At 41.9% G+C, this 10,745-nt stretch overlaps 1 protein-coding gene across 1 annotated transcript in view; it reads right to left on the minus strand.

Annotated features, from left to right (window-relative positions):
* cplx2b (complexin 2b) overlaps positions 1-10,086 on the minus strand; it is a 15,061-nt gene extending 4,975 nt beyond the window's left edge. Inside the window, exon 1 of the mRNA XM_008306266.1 lies at positions 10,064-10,086. Within this exon, the coding sequence (XP_008304488.1) occupies positions 10,064-10,082 (19 nt within the window). The 5' untranslated portion in view covers positions 10,083-10,086. The remainder of the gene's footprint in view (positions 1-10,063) is intronic.
* Positions 10,087-10,745: the final 659 nt, after the last annotated feature.

A 10,745-nucleotide genomic window follows, 5' to 3' on the forward strand; every position in this document is an offset into this window, starting at 1 on the left:
CCCACTTTTTCATAAACACGTCACTTTTTACGTCAAAGCAAGTAAAACAACACAAATGCTTTCAGGGAGAGACTTTCTGAAGGTGTGTATGAGTAGGCAAATGGGAACCTAGCTCAGGTTGATAAGGTGTTTATATGTATATATAGCACTGACCTTTTGCCATTTGTGTTTCTACCATTTCTAAGATTTGTCTTTCTTTCCTCTCTCTATGACAAAAGGACACTCAGAAACCTTCAAGCCTGTTTCCAGTGAACCCCACCCATGCTATTAACATGCAAACTGACACACTCTGAGGTTAGTCTTCGCATCTTTTTTTATTTGTGAAGTCCTAAGAATGCGAAGGTTGTTTTTAAAAAAATCAAATGTAGTTTAATTTGTACTCCACAGGGGTTACATTTAGTTTGTTGTATTTCCTTTTAACTTATACGTGGTTGTCAAACTGTAACTGTGTAAGGAGCAGCAGATTATTAATTAATTCAGTCAAACTCATGATTTGTCTGACTGCAGAGAGAAATGCAGCTATTTCCTTGAACAATATCACTCTTGAGGTTTTGTTTTGAAGCAGTGCAAGATTGAAAGTGGACCTTGGAAGCTAGGTAGACCATTAAATATTGATTTACCAACCCTATCAACTCTTGCAGACATATGGTGGTTATTTATTTTTATGTGGCAATAAAACCTGAGTCACTGCCTCTTTAAGCACACATGAGCCAAAAAGAAAACAGTTCTGTGCAAAGAACTGAGAAGAAATGTGACTTTAAAGACGTGGTTCCCTCTTCGGTTCTGTGAACTCAGGGTTGACCAGTCCTGTCGCTCTGCAGCAGACTCATGCCGTGGCCCTAATTGCCCCGCAGCGCTGTGTGGTGGCAGCAGACCTGGGGGTTTGCTGCTATTAGCGCTCAGCTGGTGGGAGGGGCAGGCACTGAAATGTTGCCTGGGACTCACTGGGGAGTCGTGTTAAGGTCAGACTGTCCGCTGTGGGTCCTTCAATGTGTTTAAACACTCAAATACACGCCATATGTACTGGAGCTCAGTGCAAAAATGTGTGAGCAGATGATAAATAAAGTGTCCTCGGAGTTTAGCATACATGTGAATTTTTATATTGAAAACCAGTTCAATAGTTTGTACATTTTATAGCAAATTAATCACTAACTTAAAACAACACCAAAAAATGGAACCTGTCAAAAGAGAGTGTGTTGTTGCTGCTGAATTTACACATTGATGTTACATCAGAAAATTTTGTTTTCTTCTTCAGTACACAGTTTCTACAATTAATGTGGACATAAGACGATGTAAGATAGACATATGGACCTACTTTTTGAGCCGTGCGGCAGTCCACTCACAAAAGATGTGACGTTTGTGTCGTCAGTTTGGGGGTCAAACTGACGTAACTGACTGTAGACAATTACATTTAGGAATTTTGACCTTAAAAAAGAAATTAGATGAGCACATTTGAGCACTAAGTACCCCGTCTCCACCAGCAGAGCCCTTTGCATGGTCTTATGGAAGCAAGGATTTGATCTGACACGGTGTCTCCAGCGTTTCAACCGCTTTTTGAGACGTCCACTTCACGTCCATTGGAATAATGTGCTGCGATGTAAATCGAAACAGTTGTCTACACAGTCAGCGTAGCAGCTGGCGAGTCTATTTTTCTCAGTTTAACATGAGGAACAACAGTTAGTGTGTTGGTGGGTGGGTGGTCTACCATCAACACTGAACCTGAGTGCCTCCTGTGTGGCTGCATAGATGCTATGATGCTGCTAAATGTGCAGCTCATCCCACAGTTTGTGTAGACGTGGTTTTACACTTTCTGAGTACATGACGATACACCAGAGTTTAGTGTAACTGTTGTAATCTGGTGAACATGACAAATAAAATAAAACACGACTGATCAAATCAGAAGACCACAAACTGCCATCTTAACTCTTACATGCCTCACCAATGACCACTACGTGGTTGTGCTCCTGCACACAGGCCTGGTGCACTGACAACACCAGCTGCTGATCCAGGTGTAGGTTCTGGGCAGCTCCTCACAATGTTATGACGTCATGTTCTGCCCTGAGTGAAAGGATTCTCATTCCACTAAGACCTACTTTTACTCCATCTATTTGACTGGGTCTGAGGTTCCTCTTCAGAGGACTCATCAGACGAGTCTTCTTCATTCAGGAGAGCTGGATTCCAAGACACACCCACAACTCCAGCTTGACCCTGAGGCACATAGAATGGGTCATCATCATCACCAAAAAGTTCAGACTCAGAATCAGAACCAACTGCCTCCTCATCTTTATCATCTGGTCCCTCATGCAGCATCTCTACAACCATTTCAGCAGTAAACTGCAAAATCTCTGAATACAAAAAATTAAAAGCAAAAAATATTTCAAATGCACATCAACAAAAATTTCTGGTGTGACGGCCCTGGGCAGGTTTCAAACCCCAGCCTCTCAAGTACGAGCCACTCGCGCTAACCATGTTGCCAAAGAGCCAGGCCAGGTGCATTATCACTTGGAGGCATTTCTGGTGGCTGGACCTGTCAACTGTCACATTTTGGTGACCTCCCTAAGATAGCTTAGCTAGCAACAATAGAACATGTCAACAGCTAGCTAACAGGATGGAAAACATTTCCCTTTCTTTTGAAGTTATTTTTTGGCCTTTATTTGATAGTGAAGTGAGAGAGACAGGAAAGTGGAGGGAGGACATGTGGGAAAGGGCCATGAACGGGATTCGAACTCACGACCTCCACATCCGGACTGTAGCCAGTAGCCATGAGACGCCAGCTCAACCAGGAGAGCTATAGCGGCGCCCAAATATTTTCCTTTCTGCCAAGTAATGTACTCTCAAGGTAACTTACACCAAATCAATTATACGCAATTACAGTATCTTTCACATCATCAAATGTTTTCTTCGGTAAGATTAGAATAACTTATAGATATCAGATGTGCAAAGGGAGCTGTGATGATCTGTGAAATGTGTGGCAGGTGAATAGCTGTCCACAGGAAACACTTTACTGATTGTAAACATGTAAAAATTTCAAAGGTTCCCACCAAATACCAGAGTAAATTCATGTAGTGCGTGTAAACTTGATGTAGACATACAAAAGCTATGCAAGCTCATGAAGTAAGAAAGTAAAAGTAAAAATGATGATCTGTGCTAAACAAACAAAAAAAGAATATTTGCAGAACACTTGAAGTAGTAAATGAGAAAACACATTCATTTCAAAGATAAAGCCTAGAAACATTCAGCCATGCATGAAATAACACAGGAAATGAATGCGGGTCCGTTTGGACCCATGTTGTGCACTAGAAGGGTAATGATACAAAAAGTGTTTTTACTCAAAAAGTAAGAAATGAAAAAATAAAAGAAGAATGTATTAAAGTATAAAAACAAGTGAATTGAGGAATATCTGGAATACTGAATGATGAAAATTATTTATTGCTAAGATGTTGCACATAAAAACTCTGTCGGGTCACTTTGGACCCATGTTGTGCATCAAAGGGTTAAAAGATGTCTAAACAGACCAAAACTGGCCAGCAAAGAGCCCCGTGGATAAGATTAGATTGATTTAACAGATTTGGCTGAAGCTGATGAAGGAATGAAGCGTCTCGGCTGTGCGTGGAAAGATAACAGCAGCGAGAGCAATGGCAACGACTACATGCCGAGTCGCTTTAAAAAAGGACATCTGTAGCTGCTGAAAGCTAAAACATAAGCTCTCTTGACACTAAAATTTAAGCTTTGCATATTTTATGACATACATGTAGCGCAATGGTTTTCATGGGAAACTCGGATATTTTCATCTTTTGGGGTGTGACATACACCACATATGAAGCACCAGACGTGGCTTTGATTTCAGATGAGAGCCAGTATTTGTGGAAGAAAACAGACTGCTCTTCAGATGGCTTCAATTTTTGTTGAATCTAAAATTTGAAAGTAAGCTGTTTTGTTTTCTTTCTGAAATATCTGTATGCAGACTACAAAACACAGACATGAACGATCTGAGCATCTTGTGTTTTGTTTCATGGCGGTTGGCATCAAGAAAATTTTAGTGTTTTTTTTCTGATCTTTGAGGTAAAGTGACACAAGACAGGCGTCAAAGGTAAGAACAGCAGGCACGCTGACCTCTTTACTAAAGTGAATAATAATAATGAAATATTTCTCGTCATCGTGTATTTCGTTGCCGCTTTTCAGCCAACCGGTCATATAGTAAATGATAATCCAGAAAATGGAGAAGTTTCAAACATGTAGTAAAAGGGACGCATTTGAACCCAAACTGACATTTTCCTGAATCTAAATAAGCAACTTTGGTGCCTCATCCAACCAAGTGTGGAACAAGTAGTTATCACTGTGAAATGTCAACCAAATAGTGATATTGTTCAAAAACTAATCAGGTTGTTTTTGTGCCTAGACCTAACCAATCAGAGAGTGAGACGGAAGGCAAACAATGAGTCAAAGTCAACGCAAGTTTAAAAGCCAATGCAGGCTTTCTGTGCCCTCGAGCGTACACGTGATGTACATTTTGTCATTTTGCCATCTGTGCAGACCTTTCATGCAGCCCAAGATGTGTGACCAGGCAGAGTGTACCACTGCAAGTGCACAGAAAACAAGATTGTAGAAAGAGATTCTCAATCCTACACACCTTTATAGCTCAAGAGCTATGATGAAAGCGGTCACTGCTGCTTAGAATTGTGCGCGCTTTCCATCGCCGAACAACAAACCCAGTGGGACATTCTAAATCCACACACTGTGCTCAACGAGCCTCAGGAATCGTGGCATTTACATGATGCTAAAGTCTAATCTGTAAATGGCTGCTATATCCTGGAAAAGTCACAGGCTTTCAGAAACACCCGCAAGTGCCCCGAGTGTTTTTCTGTGTTCTATATAAGGGAAAATGTGTTTGTTTCAAAATTTAATTTAATGTCCAAATAGAGAATGCAGTTAGTAGTAGTGTAGGACCATCGTTTTCTACAGGGTCCTCTGCAGAGTCTCAACTGTGTTAAAACTCGTCTTCTCTCTCTCTTCATGCTCTCTGTCACCTACACGACAGATTCATACAGCTAAACCTGCAGCTAAGTTGTTTTTATGTCAACATTTAATACAACAGTAATTTCACATCACTCCTTCACCAGACAACACCAAACACCGACCAGCATCTTCAGAGAAAGAGCCTCAATCTGTGTTAAATCCACTCTGTTACAAAAAGGCTCATTTATTAAAACTGAATTCAAATTTTCCAAGAGTGTCTTTTACAGAACTTCTTGGAAGCATCTCTGGGAAGAACAGGTGTACAGAGTAAAGAGGAGAAGACAGAAAGGAAGAAGCCTGAGCTGTGAAATGAGAACGTGAGAATGGTTCAGAGGAGAACAGAAGACAGACCAAGTCAGAGAGACGAGTCATGCGCCACTGGCTCCTTCTCCTCCAGCCAGTCAGATGGATGGCAGCGCTGCTGGATAATTTGTCAGGGGTGGAGGCGTTTGAAAAATGGAGCTCATTTAAATAATGGATCACCTCCGTCTCCAAATTACGCCCTCATAAGTCACATGAGTGCCTGGACCGGGTGAGAAACCTGTTTCTCGATCTGTTACATCGATCAGATGTCTGGGCAGCAGAACAGCTTGTCCTCGTGCTGGACGGTCACCGGTGGGATCTCCAATCAGAGGCACACACGTCCTGCTGAAGTGCCCTCGAGCACCACACACTCTGGTTCTGTGTGTTCACTCATCCAGTCAGCCTGTGGCTTCCTGTTATTGCCGCATGTTCACCTGCTCATCTTCACCACGCCTGCACCGGAAATGAAACAGCGAGCTGGGCCCGCCTGGTGAGGATGGGTTCACAGTGATGTAACAGAGATTATCTCAGCATCTTTCATTTGGGCTTCTTTATGAGAAAAGGTGAACTCTTCACACACCTGATAGCCAGACAAAGGCAGAAGACACAGGAAGCACATATTGGGAACACAACCGATGCTGTGGTGGCTGTGGAGGGACTCTGTGATTGCATCTTATCACTTGTGTTCATGGCAGGTTTCAAATATCCTCTGGACCAATATGTATTCACCTTAAAGCAGTGCAGTACTTTCACATATAAAAGATTGTTCATTACCCTCAACGAAACAAGTTCACACAAAGCTGATTAAACCTGCTGGCACGAGGCACTTTTATCTGTGTTTCACATAACAATGGCGTTCCAAATCTGGCTTCTTGCAAAGGTGTACCGGCAGCGATGCATTTTACATCAGCCAGGTGAAGGGGGAAGCAATTACAGTGACAGAGACGAAGTAGGCCTCAGCAAATATGAGGACTGGGGAAGCCTACAGGGGAGCAATGTTGGAAGTGCCCCAGAAAGGTTTCCAGATGAAACAGAAACATCAGAGGAAGCATTACAGTCTGAACAGGAAGCAACCATTGGAAAGGAACACATGATATGCATTGACAGTGTTTGAATAATTACTCTCACCACCAGGAAACTATAGTTCAACACTGCAGGTATAAAATTAATAACCTGTTTCTGGAAACTCCAACAATATTTTTGTCAAATGAACACTAGGCATGCTTCTCTCAGTCTGCTTCTGGTCAGCCTGAACTAGTTACCTGTTCTTCATGATGTTTCTGTCTGAGCAGCAGGTTTGTTTAAACTGTGGTGGCACCAAATGAATGAATTAAACTGTTAGCCTGCTAGATTTTTAACAATCCTAAAGCATAGTGCGGATGATGTGAGTTAGTATCAGAAGTGTGGTCATGAACTACACATGTTGGATCAGTGGAACATTAGCAGGATGTTCATGAGTTCAAGATATTCAAGTGTTGCACAAGGTTTGACTGAGAATGAGCTGCAGCGCGATCGACCACGCTGTCCTGGCCTGATTAATCCAACGCAACGTGGAAATCTGATTTGTAATTAAACAACCAGCAAATACCAACCGAGGCCCGCAGGGGAAATCTATACTTCTGTCCACACCAACGAAAGGTTGAGGAAGGGCCCAACAGCTAATGACATTAGTGAGGCTCTGCCTGAATGTCTGTGTGTTGAGCTGAATTACATCAGAATCTAAATAGGACAAAATGCAATATTCTGTTTTTTTTGTACGTGTATTTTGTACCTAAATTAAATCAGACTGTGTTTTTATGTTTATATCTAAATTTAGAGCTAAATCTGAAGCACAGAAAGAGAACTTCGGTGATTTTAAATTGAGGTTTAAGCTGTTTCTTTCTTCAACAAAGCTCCTCTTCTCCCATTAATTAAAATTAAGTGTTACAAAGAACAAATGCGAAAATCAATTTTGTTGCACCGTCAAAGTCGTTTCTATGCATGAGAAATACTGCAGGGCTGCCGTTAGATTGATGTCCTAACACGCCCACCTCAGCAACGCTCCCACCGGCTGCAGCTCACTTCATCTCAAAATGGTCTCTTTCCCCTCAGGACGAAAATCGTGACTGAAACCTCGTCTGTGTGCGCTTTTCTCGGTGTATGAATTCCATTTCTGTGTTTTTGTGTTTGTGTGGCTGCTTGTATATATTCATGGATGGCCAGCTGCGTCTCAATGAAATAAATGCCAGTCTGCTCCTGGAGAAAAGGTCACTGCAGTAGACAGCACCTCTACGGGAGGTAAATTACAAGACTTCAACTCAGGATGGATTTTGGGGGGAGGGGGGGTAAACCTCTATATGTAGCCTTTAACATGCACAGAGGGAGGTGGGAGCGTGCTCTGCTCTGCTGCATGAAGCAAGGAGGACGAATCCAGGAGTCCAGCTACAGCCTGGACTGACTGCAGGAATCACAGAAAAAAGTGAATAAAAAGACAAATTATGAAGGAGAGTGAACAGCAAAGTGTCTGCAGGAGGGTATGAATGGGTGAATGGGAAAAGACAAAGGGATGGAGAGCAGAGAGGGCGCTGGAGCTCTGAAGGAGGCCTGACTGATGGATAAAGACAGAGACAGAGTGAGCCAACAGTGTTCAGACTGATTTGTTTCTTCCGTTCATTTTATTTGTTCAAATGATACCGTTCTTTTATTAGCTGACCGCACTAACAAAACCCCAAATACAGTTCAGTCAGGCACATTTTGAAGGTCACATATTGGGCCCCTTTTTTCTTTTTTCTTTCCTTTTTTTAGCAAATCAATGAAAGCAGTGCAAAGATGCTTCATTAACTCATATTACTATTATATATTATGTTCATAACTCCTGGTTGTTCTAAACAGGCAGTTTTACTGTCAAGCTTTAAATGAAGCTGAACTGCTGCCTTCAGGAACAAGAGTCTCTGCTTCTCTAACTGACAGCACAGAGAAAAGCAGTCGGCAGCTGTCACCGGCGTGGAAACCGTGGCAGGTGGTTAAAAGCTTTGAATGTAGGTAAATAGGCATTGAACCCCCTGAACCATGAAATAATTGCCAGAAAATTCACATTTTTTAACACGGGAGTGTTTACTCAACATTGAAAAAAAAAAAAAAAGAAATAAAAATCTGCATATATGATTTTTAATTTGTAGAATTTTTGGTGCATGAATCAGTGATGGATGGTAGATTGTCTGTGCACTGAACGTGTCCAATTGTATACATCAGGTTTTCAAGAAAAGAAAAAGTCACACTGATGATGTAGAGGTCTGAAAAACTTCAAATATGGCATCACAATGTTAAGTTTCAATGATCTGTTCCGTATTTCCACGTCCTGGTTCTATTTAAAGAAAGAATGAACATTCATTCTCAGTCATTGTGAGGATATTTAATAAAATCCTCTTCAAACTGTGTCATGACTGTAGCGTACATTTACATTTTTCCCTGGAATATGTGATTGTAGGTGATTTCTGAGCACCAGAAGCAACTTATGAAGCTGTCGACGCTGTCGGTCACTCGAGGGAAAGAAAGGCAACAAAAAAAAAAAAAACACAGGTGAGAAATGAAGTAAACAAGCAGGAGATTTAATAGAAGAAAGATTGAGATGTGTCAAGAGAGCGAGGAGAAAAGAAGCACAGAACAATCGATTGGATGGAAACTGGGAATGGCACAGAGCTGAATGTGGGAGAGGAGCAGCAGATATCAGCCAGTGCCGGGGGAAGCAGGAGAGGGAGCCGGCTGAGCTGTGCAGGAATAAATCTCATTTCATTCTGGTTGGTGGTCACTGAGCTGATGAAACTAGATGAGAAGGCTGATTTAAGGAGGCATGACCTCTGGGCCCCCGGGGGCCCTTCACCTACCAGAACATTTACACAGCTCTTTTTTATGTGGCTCTTAGCAAATAGGTCCAACCTCAGTCAATGTAGAAGATGAAACGAGTAACCGAGAAGTAGCGGCAGAAATAAGACGTCGCAAAGGCAATCCTATTGTCAGGACAAAACCGATCATCTCATCCTGACAGTTACTGTGTCTTGTAATGGAGTCAGAATTGATTTTATCTTTAAATCCAATGTGGTCATTTTTACCCTTAAGCAGAAAGCCACTCAGAGAACACAGACGTCTGCTGAGGCTGGATGAACCTTTACATTAGTTATCCGTACATCAAGTCCTGCATCCAGACATACAGCGAAGAGCCCACAACAACAATTTAGCTCATCGTGTCATTTGCTTTCTTTGTATTCCAGTCATATAACATTTAAATCGATCATTAGTCATAGTCGTGTTTTTGTAAACCAGGAGAAAACTTTAAACTTATACAGGCAGGTCTCAGGTCTACCAGCATTTTGATACCAGACTCATTTGCTTGGCACAATTCCTTCTGTGCCAAAACAATTGTCTATAATATAGTCAGAATGCACTTTTGAAGACTTGTCCAGTGAATTATTAGAAAACAGAAACAAGCACTGGCACCCTGAAATGTGTCATGTGTTGCTCTAGCATTAAACTAAAACTACAACAGATCCCAAGATACAGATGCTCAAAGTTGGTTATAGAAAAATGTGAGTTATTGTATGAAAAAATAAACAAATGCACAAGAACAGCTGATTCCAAGGGGCTCAGGTGAGAACTTCTTTCAGATTTGGTTAATTTTTGAGAAGGATGTGAGCTGGTTAGATGGAAAATCATGACCGCCTCAAGCTCGTTTCCACAGGAGGAGCATTTAGGGCTGCAGAGTACTTACCACCTAAAGCTTGCTTCATTACAAAATCCATGGTTCCTGCTGATTAGTACAGTTGTTCTCCTTAAAGCCAAAGACGACTGAGCATGTAGCCACAGAGCCTGGGATCTCTGGGTGTCTCGATCCTTCTCAGGTTCCCCTTCCTCTGGTGTGATGCCAAGTGTCTTCAGCGACTCTCTGCTGGACACCAGAGACAGACATTTAAAAAATTATTAAATGACAATCCGTGCAACTGTGTGCTATTTTTCACTGATTTAACATACTTTTGGTTCCTCTTGTGCAGAAAATCTGCAATTTCACCTTCAGTACATCAATAAAGACACGAAGTAGATCTCCAACACTGGACAGCGTGAGGCAGCGAATCACGTTGACATAAAGCAACAGATAACGCGATCTTCTTAACACTCTTTACCGTGTGACAGGAATCCCATTCCAGAAAGAGTGCAGATCAATACCGAGGCGTTTTGCTCTGAGTCACTTATCCGCCTGTAACTCAATACCAATCGATCAGTCATCTTCCACCGCTAACTGCTCGTAAATATTTCATGGCAAATGAAGCGGCGCATTTGTTTTCTGTTTAGATCCATTTGAAACACACAGCAGATGGCACACATCCAGCACGTATGGGGAAATCAGCTTATATCTGCCCATATTCTGTACATCAACACCCACACACCGTTTGAAA

The sequence above is a fragment of the Stegastes partitus genome, unplaced genomic scaffold (genome assembly GCF_000690725.1).
Source record: "Stegastes partitus isolate 25-593 unplaced genomic scaffold, Stegastes_partitus-1.0.2 Scaffold45, whole genome shotgun sequence".
Taxonomy (NCBI): domain Eukaryota; kingdom Metazoa; phylum Chordata; class Actinopteri; family Pomacentridae; genus Stegastes; species Stegastes partitus.